The sequence below is a fragment of the Lepidochelys kempii genome, chromosome 3, assembly GCF_965140285.1.
Source record: "Lepidochelys kempii isolate rLepKem1 chromosome 3, rLepKem1.hap1, whole genome shotgun sequence".
NCBI lineage: Eukaryota > Metazoa > Chordata > Testudines > Cheloniidae > Lepidochelys > Lepidochelys kempii.
The window spans coordinates 175,647,456-175,662,072 of NC_136382.1; the positions used below are offsets into that span (position 1 = coordinate 175,647,456).

Below are 14,617 nucleotides of genomic sequence, written 5' to 3' on the forward strand. Positions count from 1 at the left end.
CCCAATGAGATTCCACTAACTGATGCACCTGATTTAAAATCAACTCTTAAATGTACAGGGCCAAAAATATAATTAAACATAACTACTAAGACTTGGAGAACATTAACCACAAACAGGAGAAAGTTCTGCATCCTTAAGACATTTCAGAGGGGACGTTAGGAATCCCTTAGCTAACTTCTCCCAGGTAAATGTTTTGCAGTGCAGGAATTCCTTAATGGGGAGTTGGCTGGTGATAGGAAATGCTATAGCAGGAGAGATGAAGGTTTGAGCTAGAGACAGCTGATTTTTTTTCTTGTTGAAGGGAAATTAGATATCTGCATTTCCCATAAATCTTCTACAGCAGGAGGAAAGTGAGAATGCTCTGGGGAGAGGAGGATCTGAGCAAGATTTTCAGAAATAGGTGGCTGAAGTTAGGCACCTAAAGTAAGAGATCTGATTTTCAAAAGTTCTGGGCACCCAGCAGCTTCCATTGACCCAATCCTGCAAACATTTATGTACATGACGCACTCGAACTTTACTCACACAAGCAGCTCCACTGAACTGACTCACAGAAGTAAAGTTATTCACATCCATAACTCTTTGCAGGATTGACCACTGTTTGGATCTGAAGTCAGAGCTCAAAGTTAAGGAGGTTTATAGCCAAGGTTCAGGAGGTTTATAGCCAGGGTTCCAGTTTTGGATCTATCTCTGACATGAAGGTGGTTCTTAAAGCTTCTCCAACAGCGTGAGAGTGGATCTTGCTCTGCATGTGTGTGTATGTTTCAGTGTATCATTTAACCACCCTTCTCTCAAACTGCCATAACAGAAGAGCCCTGAAATATTTCACAAAAGTTTCAGTAAGAATTTCAGTAACAATTCCCAGGAAATCCTTGCAATTAGCATTGACATTAGCTATGGAAAACTCTGCCAGGCATGTTTCCCTATGTAGCTCACTGGTGGCCATGGGTGTGGAAAAACTCCTCCTAAAAACTTCCAGCAATTCTGGACCAGGAGCACAGCAGCAGCAGAAGTGATTCTTAACTGACTACATAAGCTCATTAAAAGTCGAGACAAGACTTTGCACACTCCCTCCACCAGATAGTGCTATTTATCCACAGAGCCCATTTGGGATTCGTGGGCCATGCAAAGGTCAGGGGCTGATTCAAGGTAACAAATGCTGCCTGCAGTTTGCTAGTTCTCATTTCACTGTTACTGTAACTCAAGGAGGGAAAGCAGGCTGGGGCACATGGAGAAGCAAAATGCTATGCTCAAGGGCCGTTCTTTGGACATGACTACATGTTTTTCTTACATTATTGCAATCTGATTACAAGTTTCGTATTCTCTCTTTTAAAGCTCACTATGCAAATAAATATCCAGATTTTTATTGTATTACTACGATCTGTTCCCCACCCCCTGATTTTTGCAGAATACCCAAATTATCAATAGTCTGATATGTAGTTACATGCACAGATGTAACATTAATCAGGGAATCAAGATTCTAATCCTGCAGACACTTCAGCTTGTGAGTAGCTTTAGCAGATGAGTAGTCCTGATACAAAGCTGTTAATTATTTTGGGGAAGTTCTGTGGCCTGTGTTATACAGGAGGTCAGACTAGATTATTACAATGGTCCCTTCTGGCTGTGGAATCTATTAATCTGTGTGCATAAGTGTTTGCAGATTTGGTGCCCTAAACTGTAATAACATATAAAATTATGGTAAAACTCACAAATCCTCCCGAAATAATAATAGCTCTCTTCCAAGAGTGTTACTGCTTCTATAATATTTTACCCATATTTCCTTGGTGCTGATTCCCCCCTCCAAAGTAATCTCTTTTTGTTTAATTTATCTTTTAAAAAAATAGCTAACGAGTTTAAGCTAGTTAACAAGAATCTGAATGGTAACAGTAAATACTGTTTGCCATCTTGGATACAGTTTTTGAGTATTTGTGTGCTATAGCTGTGTCTGAGGGCCAAATTTTGGTCTCATGAGCAAAGCCTGAGCAAAAGGGCTTTGCCTGCAGCAGCTACATAGACACCATTCCATAGACCTGGCCATAGACACCTGGCCATGGACACCATGACTGGGTATGAGAAGGATAGGAACAGTCATACTGGATCAGACCAAAGGTCCGTCTAGCCCAGTATCCTGTCTTCCGACAGTGGCCAAGACTAGGTGCTTCAGAGGGAATGAACAGAACAGGGACTCATCAAGTGATCTATCCCATCATGAATCAGTCATGGGACATTGCTCCTCTCTCTGGATGGCACTGAGGCTTGCGGAACCATCGATTGGCCGGGACCCCAGCCCTTCAGCATGCCCCTCTGCAGTGAATGGCCGAGAACCACTGTGGAGATTTGCACTATGATATACAAAAGGATGCTGGGTCCCCGTGCCGCCTCTCTGCAGCAGAAATGGGGCATTTTCCATGTAGTTTTGGCCTTCCCCATTCATGTGGAATAGGAGGAACAGCATTTGCCTCTAAGCTCTTAGAGGATCAAATATCATGATAAAGGAACAGGCTAAAATCAAGCCAGAAATTAAGCGCTTAAAAACCATTCAGGATGAAAAGTGTCAAACTACTTACCATTATTGACAACTACACTATTTGAGACAATTGGGCTGATTTTTCTCCTACTGATGAATTTGTGGGGGGAATATCAGAAGCAGGTTCTTTCACCTGTTTTAACTGAACTTTAGGACAATGGTTCAGGTGTCTTGTGGGTAAATCAACAGCTGTTTTACTTTGAAAAGTTCAGTCTTGCATGTACATGATCCATAATGAGAAATTTCTGCTTTTGTTGAACAAAATTTGGAAACATCTGATAAATGAACAAATACAACATAATGTATTCTGCAATCCTTACTGAGCTCTTTAGTCCTTACTCAATGCAAGCTGCCCCCTTGCAGCAAGATCTTGGTCCCACTGAGTGCACAGCAAAACTCACATTGACTAAAATTAGAGAAGAGGACTTGGCTATAGATGCAGATAGTCAGATATTTGCACACACAACATACCTGTGTATATATAGCTATATAAAACCAGATGTATGGTATGTGTGTGTCCAAATATATTGTGTGTACACAAAGCTGGATATCCACCCACTGAAATAAATGCACATGTGTTTATTTCAGTCATTAGACTTATAATACATTGAAAATATGCATTCATTTTCATGTGTGATCTCATGGACATGCAAGGATATTAAAAGCCACTGCATACGTTGTGCTTATTTGAGTCTTACATTGTGCATTCAGAATGTAATTGTAGTTATCTTTTAAAAAAATAAAAAGGAATTAAATGGAAAAATACATTGTTGCAATATAAGACTTCAGCTTTTACATTACCTCAGTGCCAGGAAATTCAAAGTGTTTCCCACAGTAACCACACCTCAGGCACATGACACAAAAACTCCAATGAGGGCCATTTAATGGACTCAAAAATCTCTTTCTGAGGCATTAAAATTAACACCATATCATGTAATACAAAATGATATGTGTGCCCAGGTGGGCCAAGTTACAATTTTGGAGGAGTCTTAATTTTGTATTTCTTGACTTTCGTGCGTGTGAAATCTCCCAGTGACTACACTACCTCAGTGAAATCAGAGGTGCAACTGCGGTACAGCTGTCTGAAATTGGACAAGACAGATGTAATGCTGGGTAATTGAGGAAGGCATTTCATATAAGTTTCACCATATCTTTGCTCCCCATTCAGGGAGTCTGCCCAGAGATTGTGACTAGTACTGGGGTCCTTCTGCACTTCTGTTATTGGGAGATGAAGTAGCAATGTGCACCAGAAATGCTTTCTCCTATTTGTGGCTTGCCAGAAGAACACACACAGTACTAACAGTCATGCTTTCATAACCTTCAGGCTTTTAGTGCAATACCCTATATGTGGGAACTAATGCACAAATCTTGAAGCTATCCCATCAGGTCCAGAATATGTCAGCCTGCCTGCTAAACAATACTCTGCTGTGGAAATACATTATTCTCTGTTCTGGTCATTATATTGGCTCCCCAGTGAATGTCAGATTCAGACCAAGACCATAGTGCGAATCTTTAAAGCTCTCCATTGACTGGATCTAAGCTGCCTGAAATATCCAATATCAGGACCCTTCATGACTGTTGTCCTGTTAACAGTGGAGCTGTCCCCAACTAGATTTAGACTCATGAGACAGAGATTTAGACTCTGGAGACAGAACTTCCTTGGCAGCCAGCTCATAAACGGGAACTCTTTTGCTCGGGAGAGCAGAATGAACTCAAATCTTTACCACCTTTAGGGTGAAGGGCAGGATCCATCTCTTTGCCTTCAGCTTTTCCACAACAAAACAATGATAATAAATTAATAACACAAAATCAGTAATAATGCTCACAATAGAAAGACTGGGTAACATGATGGATCCCAGACTTCTCTACAATCATGTGGCAGAAGAGAAAGACTCTCCTGTTTTATTGTAAAATTCTCAAATACCATGCTGATGAGAATGGTATAAATCCCTAGATGACAGATAGATTTGATAGAATCTCACTCATAGTGTTGTAGTAGGGTGTGTTTTTTTTTTTTTTTTTGCACTTAATAACCTCCAGGTTGAGTAGGTATTTCTCACTGGTATTATTTCCAGTATTCACTGGAGGACAGCCAATGACAAAATAGTTAAACACTTACTAAATGTTCTGTGAATTCTGTTGAAGTTGGCATATGCACACTGAAATATGAGATGATCAACAGCAGAAAAAGCGACTGATTCATGACAAAGGGATATGAAGTTTATAGCTTAAGTGTGTGGTTTTGGCTGGTATATTTGATTACAGTCCTAGGAATGGTGGCAAAACCACTTTCTTTTTACCCAGGCCGTGTTACTTATCAAAGTTTTGCAGGCAAACCAGTCAGGGGAATTGTCTTTGCAGATAAAATCTCCTGGGTCCTTTGCACTGTCTTTTGTTCCAAAGAAATCTCCTCACCCAGGAGGAGGCGACTCCAGGTCCCTTTCCTCGCAAATCAAATCTCGGCTCTGCCTTGGAGGACGGTTTCCCTTTGGCTCCCAGTTCACTTCCCAGCGCCTGGAGTCGGAGGGGAAATTCTTCCTAAAGCAGCCAAAAGCTCTGCCCCTGGAATGACGTCAGGGGGCCGATGCCGCGGCCGCTGCCCAATGGGCGGGGAGAGAGGATGCGCCCGCAGAAAGCAGACGCAGTCCGCCTCGCTGGCTTGCGGCGGGGCGCTGAGGGTTAATGTTGGCAGCCGGCGAGGATCAAAGCGATTACAAGGGAAAAGGAGTCCAAAAACCGGAGCTTGCATTTGTCAACAACAATTTATCGCGGATTGGAAAGTCCTGAAGGGATCCCGGGGGGATTGTGTTGTTGCAGAGAAGAAAGACAGAAAGTAAAGAAACCAACAACAAGCAGCCGCAGTGGACATTCCTCGGGAAGGAATATTTACGTTAGGCGTTGACATCTTTTTTTCTTTGCCCGCGCCGTATGCTGTCACAAACACACTTCTGGCGAGAGACTTGCAGGCTAGGAAATACCAGTAACGTCTTGAGATCGTCCACAGCAGCGCGAGAATAAACAATAAACAACAAACAACAACAGTACCGCAGGGCCGCTTGAAAGGCTGTTGCGGGGGCGGCTGGATGTTTGCAATGTTTAATCGGGGGGGGGGCAGGATTTCAGTGATAAAGGACTGAAATAAAACGGGGGTGCTGTTTAAAACTTCCCAGGCAGATGAGCAGGGATGTTTCCCCCCCACACTGAATCCCAACTTTTATCTTTAGCAGAGTGGGGGGCGCGGGGGGGGAAGGAAGAAAGCCCCCAGTCCCCCACCCTTGAACAAATCACCTCATGAATATGCACGCAGGGAGGGCAGCGCTCATTGAGTCTGAAAGAGTCACGACCCGAGCCGTGGTTTCTTGACTCGCTTGTAGCTGTTTCATGCTCACTTTTACCGTATTGCTCCCCCAACAGGCAAAACTTTCTATTCACACACACACACACACACACACACTGACGTCTTTTGCGCATTTCCTGCATTAGAGAGAGCGAGAGGGGGAGAGGTGGGGGGGGTGCTGCTGCGACTCAGCCCAGCACCGACGCGAGCCCGCAGGGCTAACCATCCAGAAGGCGGTGGTCACCCTGTGCCTTTTTAAATCTCCGAAGAGCCTGATCCGGAGCAGACTCCCCTCATGCATTGGATTCGTTCCCCTGGATCCTTGGCCTTGGAGGAGGAGGAGGAGGAGGAGAAGGCGAGGAGGCTCCCCGATCCTATGCGGATGTAAGGTCCCCGGGTGTGTGTTTTCTGAGCAGAGGCTGTGAAGTAGGCAGGGCTGGTTGTTTGGCGTGGTGTTTCGGGTTTGTGTGTGTTGCTGCCCACAGACAGTACTAGCGTGAGCAAGAGCCTCGGATCGCGGCTCTGCCTCCTTTGCAAAGACTGATCCAGGATTATGATCTAGGTGAAGGGGAAAGTCTGTTGCCCACCCCGAGGGTTTATTATGCTCGGATTTTGATTGTATTGTGGGGGGGGGGGTTCTGCAAACACGGCCGTCCCCCCTGCTTCCCTCCCTTCCTCCCTTGTTTTCCGTTAGAAACACAGGCAAGATCATTGTATGTATTCACGGGGTGTCGCAAGAGCAAAGGCTAAATAATCAAAGATAGCAGCAGCAGCAAGAAGGGAGCCCCCACGTTGTGCTCTGCTTCCCCCCCTCCCCCCGCAGACCTGCTCTCCTATTTATTGGTGAGCTCTCCCTACCTCCCTCCCTGTGCGTGTGAGCGAGTGTGCTTAATCCCAGGAAAAGTGAAGCCATCCAACCATGGTGGTTTTTAATGGCTTGCTGAAAATCAAGATCTGCGAGGCGGTGAATCTGAAACCCACACCTTGGTCTCTGAGGCATGCGGTGGGTCCCAGACCACAGACCTTTTTGTTGGACCCTTACATCGCCCTCAACGTGGACGATTCCAGGATCGGGCAGACCTCGACCAAGCAAAAGACTAACAGCCCTGCCTGGAATGATGAGTTTGTCACTGACGTTTGCAATGGCAGGAAGATTGAGATGGCTGTTTTCCACGATGCCCCCATCGGGTACGATGATTTTGTGGCTAACTGCACTATACAGTTTGAGGACTTGCTGCAGAATGGGAGCCGCCACTTTGAGGACTGGGTAAGTGTTTGCACTGCAAATTCATATGGTTTTGTAAGGCACTGCTGGCGATGCAACACCTTCATTGCAGAGCTAGGTTGCAATGGCATGAAATGGCTCTGAAGCCTTTCCAGGCTTTGTTACACTCAGGCAGTGTTACGCATATCTCCCTCCTCTGAGATGTGTTTCACAATTTTTTTTTTTTGGAGGGGGGGAATCATTGTGTCTGGGTAAAAGCTGGATCCTACTGGATCCAGCCTCCCAAATGTCACTGTCTAAATGGGGAACAAGTCTAGTTGCTCCTATTGTAACAAAAAACAAAACAAACAAGACAGACCCCCACTGCATCCAGGAGTAACAATGCAGCAAAACCCCAGATCCAAAACCTAGATCTTGATGGAGCCAGAATTTGGCTCACACCTCCCAAATTCTAATGCTTAAATTGAGAACAAGTATACATGCTCTTGTTGCAGCAACAGGATCCAGACCATGATATTTCCTGGCATGAAAGCACCACCGAAATCCAGATCTGATACTTGGAACCACACAGTTTTTGATCCCCAACCCCCAGCTTCACGGCATCAATAGAAAACAAACATAGATATTCTTCTGACACCAAAAATCTGGATCTCGATGCATTCCAATGCAATTGTATTGCAGGTACTTTGGTAGCTAATTTCTGCCAATTTTTGGTCCTAGTCTGTGCAATTCCACTGCTTAACTAAGCCACATGTTTAGCTGCCTCTTAAATATCCAGATTTGATGTGCCTAAACCCCACAGCGCTACAAAATCTTGAATCCAGCATCCCAGCATATTGTAGTTCAGTTGCACTGCAAACAAAAAACCATTTGGGGATGTGCATTTCACAACTATATAAAACACACACATATCACTGAAACAGCAACAAAGTTGGCTATATGTATTGTAAACAATGTTAACAATAATGTTCACAAGAAAGCATAGAAAAAGTCCTCTGATCTGGGATGTTCCATACATGGCCAGCCATAATGTTGTGAAATGTGCACCTACATGTTTATTTATTCTTGATGAAGAATCCAAATCTGGACATTATTTGTTTAGCAGATGGAATAACAACAAAACACCAGAGCCCAGTCTAGAAAATAGTTGGCAGATCATGGGCCTGATTCTAATTTACATGGAAGGGCACCTTTACATCTCAGTGGCTGTGTAAAGGAGCCTTAAAGTGGATGTAAAGAGATGTCAGCATGAAGGAAAGGGGCCTTCGTGTAAATGACAATCAGGCCCTATTTATACTGATTGACTAAGAACTGAATGAGAGCTGTATATTTTTTCTTTTAATATTAAAATGAACCTTTATAGCTTTAAATGAGTCTATAAAGCCAAGCATAACTTCTGCTAAATATGTTGCACCATGATGCTTGGGGTCTGTATTATTCTGGTGGGCTATCAGAGTTGCTTATTTACCAAGTTTAGGTGCTAAAACTGGGTATTATGCAGCCCAAACGTAGGTCATTTGGAAAGGCTTTTGCAGCTATCTTGTATCTGAAACCAGCAATCAAATCCTGGCCCCACTGAAATCAATGAGAATATCAGACCAAGATTCATTCCACATTTTTTGGTGGAAGAGTAGAAGCAAGACTTATTTTTTATTTTGATGGTACAAATTCTAAGTTTGTGGCCCAAATTTGGCAGGACCTTGAATGATTCAGATGCCAAATATGAATTTTGGCAGTGCTATTGTGCTGGGCATATCAGGGTTCAGATTTTTAAGGTGCTATAGGAGCATCTAAACATGTTCTTTAATTAGGCAATGGAATTTAGCAATTTGGGCCCCAAAACTGACAAGATCTGTCAGGATCCCGGTAGTGAATCCAGGAATTTGTGGTGCTGTTGTTCTGAGATGCATTGAGGTCCTGATTTTTTGGGAGTAAGAGGAGTGTCTACATTTGTTTTCCATTGATGCAGTAGAGTTGAGAGTAGGGTAGTCATGGCCAAAAATTGGCTGTTCCAGCAGAATTCAGGTGCTGGATGTGCATTTTTGCATTGCCCTCATGCTGTGATGTCTCATGGTCTGAATTTTATTGGTGCAGCAGGAGCAGATACACCTGTTCTCTATTTAAGTATTAGAATTTTGAAGGGTGGGGCTGAATACTGGCAGGATCCAGCGTTTGTCTTTTCCAAAATCATCTAATGAATCTTGCTTTACTGACTTTGATCAGTATAGGGCAGAATATGGCATAATTATTATTATACTGCAAGTGATTATTTCTCTTGTTAATAGGTAGGGACAGCCAACAAACTTGCTTTTAGGACAACAAACTGTTTCTTCATATGTTTTCACTGGGCTACTAGAGGCTTAGATTAAGCCTACACTTAGTGCCATCTCTAAACAAAATAAAAATAAAAACAACACATTCATTAAGAACTTCAGCAAAATTTGAAGATTAAAGCCTAGAAAAAAGAAATGTTATGTGAAATGAAGGTGCCATATGATTCTTACCCTAAAAGGAAAATGTATGTGACCTAAAACACCATCAATCAAACAAATGTACTTGTGCACTGTAATTATGCACTAATATATCTGGACCTTTAATAATGTTAGAGATGAGGCTCATATGTTAAATATGAGAAATAAATTCCTCATTTTAGGTCTGTAATTGAAGGCCGCTACTTTTTCTGGTACTCTTGCTATTTTTCAGAAATTAAAGAACAGAAATTGGAGTAGCCCATTTCTCCTTAATGCCTGCAGTATCTAATAAATATAGTCTAATGAACACTCTTGGAAACTATGCTTAGCAGTTCTAAGGTCTGCCCATTAACACAGTAATCCTGGTAGTTACAACTGGGTAACATGTACCTGCTGATCATATTAAATTAAATCACATTGCTACCATCTTTTACCTTACACCATCCAGTCTAATGCAATACTCCTTCCTAAACTAGACCTTTATAATAAAATAAATTTGTCAAAATAATAATGTATTGATAACAGTTCTTGTCAAGTGAGCTGTAGCTCACGAAAGCTTATGCTCAAATAAATTGGTTGGTCTCTAAGGTTCCACAAGTACTCCTTTTCTTTTTGCGAATACAGACTAACACGGCTGCTACTCTGAAACCTGTCAACATATTAACAGCTCTCATGCATTCATGTGCATTATCTTATAATACATACAGTTCTAAACTGTATTTTTATGAGAACATTTGGGGTTTTTTTTTGGTTTTTCAAAATATCCATACTAGTTTTAAGGGGAAATTACTGACCTTGTAATTATTATCAAAGGTCCAAAATGCAAAGTGGACATCGCTGTCCAATATGTATCTGTAAAGGAATATACTGCCTTGTTTTCGCGCAGGGGGAATCTCTCCTGTATAGAGTCAGCTCACCTACTGTGGTTGATTTTGTTTATTATGCTATCCCTAATGTTTTTTTTAAAGATGAGTTTTTCAGGAAGATGCTACATATTTTTTTCACTATTATGGCTGTGATGTAGATGGACCCTATGGTTACAGTGGAAGCACTAACATGATACACAAGTACAAAGCTTAGTATCATGATAGCGACTTTTGCATTAGGAAGACTCCATTAAACACGCAACAAGCAATTTTCTTTTATCCCTAGGAATACTTAGCAGTCACAAAAATTAATTTGTAACATTATTTACTGACCCAGTGCAGTCTACCTGTACATGTGTACCTCATGGCACATTTTCAAAGTGGTGTCTTATTTCAACACAATTGTCTAGATACTAACAGATGGCAGATTTTTAAAGGATTAAATGCTGTCTTTTTTAAAAAAATGCTTGTGCATGTATGCGGATGCTTGTGTTGATTTCTGAAAACAGAACAGTGACAATTAGAAAGATGGCTGCTTTTTACAGTGATGCATCAATACAGACACAGCACAAAGTGTCAGTTTTGCAGATTTTACTTGTTAATGGCTACATTGCAGTTTTAAAGAGAGTCCTAGATAGTTAATATTACAAGCGTCTCTGTAGCTGAATAAAGTACTCGGAATGGGGCAAAGGATACTCAGGAAGATGTTGAAAGCTTTACATTTGGGAAATATGGAGCAATAAGTTAGGAAATCACATGGAAAAAATTCTGTCAAAAATAACATGAAAGTATTAGTTAAGTGTGATTCAATTTAGGTGAAGTGTCATTCATAAAGTTATAATAGACATGTCTTGATCTATTTAACCAAGGTTTAACATGTATGAAGTTTGTACTTTAATAATATAGTCACATGTAAATTAGTAAGTTTTAAAGTGGGCAAGAAAATTATTTTTATAACAAGGCTCATGACTGTAACTTTATGAACTAGAATTAGTAGTGCTTATGTTCAGATTGCTAGTAGTCGGGACATTGGATACTAGTTTATCTGCCAGATATGTGGCCGGATCGTGAGGTGATATAAATCAACATAGCACTGTTGACGTCACTGGATCTATGCTGGTTACACTAGCTAAGGATCTTGCCCAGTAGGCCCAACTCTTTGCATGAGAAAATCTCTTCTTGAAGTCACTGAAATTGGGCCCTCGTGAGAAATTAATCCTTTTGCAGGCTGCATAACTAGAATGCATGTGTTCAACCAGGACATCCCAACTTTTAACAATGGCCTTCTTTTGCATCACAGAATATCATAAAGCTAGAGTAATGTACTGGACTTCATTTTGTACTGTCTTAAGAAGATCCTGCACATTCAGGAAAAAAATATGTGGTGTGCCATATATATATATACACCTACCACCTGTAGGTGTACCACCTACACCCCCCCACGCTTTTGTGAGCTTCTGTTTGGTTGTCATGTGCTTTTTTCCATACTTCATTTCCCCATCGTTGCTGATTCCCAAGATCTAAAAATGAAGCATATTCTTTTAAAATAGCCCTGCTTATTTACCTGATTTATTCAGTGATAGCAAAACTAGTACTGGAAGCATCACATTTCCTTTAGTAAATGACTGTGATGACACTCATGTGACTGTGTGGCATCACTGCATAAAATAGGCTGATTATGAATTGAACAGAAACTGAATGCCTCGTCAGTCAGCAGTTATGAAAAATGGAATTTGGAAAAGTGTAACAGTTTACCTAAATATAGGTTATGGTCCTGCAAAAACACTTGGAATGAGATTACTTATGGTAGTAAGTGATTGCAAGGTCAGGTCCATACTTTGGGGCTGCAATGAGTATGTGTGAAGGCTTTAAGGGATACTGCCTAAAGTTAGGCGCTTAAATGAGAGAGCCCTGATTTTCAAAGTGCTGAGCTCACACAGGAGTTGTTGGGCCTAGTTATCTAATGAAAATGTATGAGGAATACAAAAATATATGAGGAGGAATACTGGATATGACCAGTAGCAATATCTACTGAAAATAGTAGGATACAGCTCGTCACCTACTATACACTGTATGCTGAATTAATTGTAAAGGTTGCTCAGGTGCCTGCCTGTGGTTTTCTGCTTTTTACAGTCAGGTGCCTTTTGCTTTTTGTGTGATAACTTACCACAGCTGGCAGGTCTAGGAGTTCTATTATAACCAGTGGACAGGGAAGTGAATTGTAATCGTTTCAGTATAGGTCACTCTACATTTTAATTTGTTCGTATGCCTGATGTAGACCGGATGATGAATGTTGGCAACACACTAGAGGAGTATGATCGCTATGCATCTTCCCTCTTCTGTTCTTCTCTATCCATTGATCTTACCTGCACAGAATATGAAGTTGGAGAAGCCCAGGATTTTCTATTTAGAAGCTTTGCTTCTTATCTGTGTATTCAGAGCCAGATCATCAGCTGCTGTAAATCAATGTCATCTGTTGACTGTTTGTTGAAATCAATTAGTAGCTTCTGGTCCTGTTTGACAGGCATCTACATCACAAAACAACCATCGCTAATTGGGAACCTGTGTTAGTTTCAGCAACATTTGAATATGCCATTGAGGCTGAACTCCATTTTCACTCTGAAAGGTGTTGCTTCCAGATCAGGACTGAGGTACATTGATGAGAAGCCAAAGAAATGTGCAGTACTAGTGTTGCTTGCAAAGTACCAGTTATATGGATGAAGTGAGTGGATACAAATTATGATTCTAGAGAAAGAATGTAATTGTGTTTTATTTAACTGAGATTTTTTTATTTACATCTTGCTAGTGATTAATTTTCTTCTTATTTTATAGCCTTAAATTGCTGAAATGTGTATAATACTCAATTCTTCAATGAGCGTCCTAATTGTTAGTAGAATTTCAGCTGTTACATAGAGATTCTTCTCTACTATGGCCTGGTCTACACTACAAAGTTAGGTCAACATAAGCTGCCTTGCGTCGACCTAATTATTCATCTGTCTACACTTAAATGTTTCCCACCAATGTAAGTGTCCTTTTACAATGACAAACACTACCTCCCCGAGTGGCTTTCAGCCATGGTCAATGTACTGAGGTTGACACAGCACAAGTGTAGATGCTGCATTACTTGTGTTGATCCAGCTGTTGCACTATGCTCGACACTGATTGCTCAAGTCACAATTGTGAACTCCACTGTCCAGGGGTCACAGAGACCGGAACCCACTTCTCCCCTTTAAAATTTTTGAAATGTCTATCCCTGACTGTCCAGGTTGGTGAGCTCATCTAGCTGCTCTCCATTGTGGTGAGCAACTGCCCAGGTGAACTGCGGACTACACATTCCAGCCATGCTTCAGCTTGGAGTAGGCAGGAGATATTGGATCTCCTGGGCCTATGGGGAGAAGGGGTTTTACGGGCACAGCTCTGAACCAGGCACAGAAACGTCAATATCTACGAGCAGATTGCACGGGGATTATAGGTGAAGGAGTACGATGGGGACCAGCAGCAGTGCCACGTGAAAGTGAAGGAACTGAGGCAGGCATGCTAGAAGGCCCAGGAGGCAAAATGTCAATCCCATGTCGAGTCACAGACCTGCTGCTTTTGCAAAGAGCTGCATGACATACTTGGAGACCCCACTACCACCCCGCAAACCACCGAGGAGAAATCTGAGGAACCAAAGTCACAGGTCCCTTGCAAGAACAGCAAAGAGGAGCTGCAGGAGGAAGAGGAAGAAGATGTGACTGGGAGGGGTGTCCAGCTAAGCTATGAGCCAGGACCTATTTGAGACTCCACAGCAGTCTAGTCGGTCCCGGCAGTCGAGCATGGGTGAGCCCAGTGCAGGAGAAGGAACCTCAGGTAAGTGTGTAAATTTATTTCCCATTACATTGATGGTGCCCCCAACTTAGCAGGACACAGCTATCATTTTTCATTCAATTACTTGTACTGTGAGAGGTAAAGGTACATCAAAGAGAGGTAGCTTATTATCTGCTTTTCATTCCCCTCTAGAGTTAGGCAAGGGGGGTAATGGAGAGCAGTTAGTTCATGTACACAAGGATGTCCCTTGAATCTTCCTGAGAGATCGTGATGAAACTTTCATGGAGATACTCTGCAGTCCTCTCCTGAAGTTTTGAGGGATGGCAGCCTTATGTCTTCCTCTGTGGTAGGACGGTTTCCCATCCCACTCAGCAATAACTTCGGCAG

The 14,617-nt window shown here is 42.0% G+C and overlaps 1 protein-coding gene across 6 annotated transcripts in view; it reads left to right on the plus strand.

Annotated features, from left to right (window-relative positions):
* Positions 1–5,127: 5,127 nt before the first annotated feature.
* Positions 5,128–14,617, plus strand: part of PRKCE (protein kinase C epsilon) — a 522,142-nt gene continuing 512,652 nt past the window's right edge. For 3 of the 6 annotated variants that reach the window (XM_073339116.2, XM_073339118.2, XM_073339119.2), the window contains exon 1: positions 5,129–7,128. In XM_073339116.2, the coding sequence (XP_073195217.1) occupies positions 6,781–7,128 (348 nt within the window). In that variant the 5' untranslated portion in view covers positions 5,129–6,780. Of the gene's footprint in view, positions 7,129–14,617 lie in introns of all 6 variants that reach the window. The other 3 variants (XM_073339117.2, XM_073339120.2, XM_073339121.1) reach the window with 3 other exon arrangements.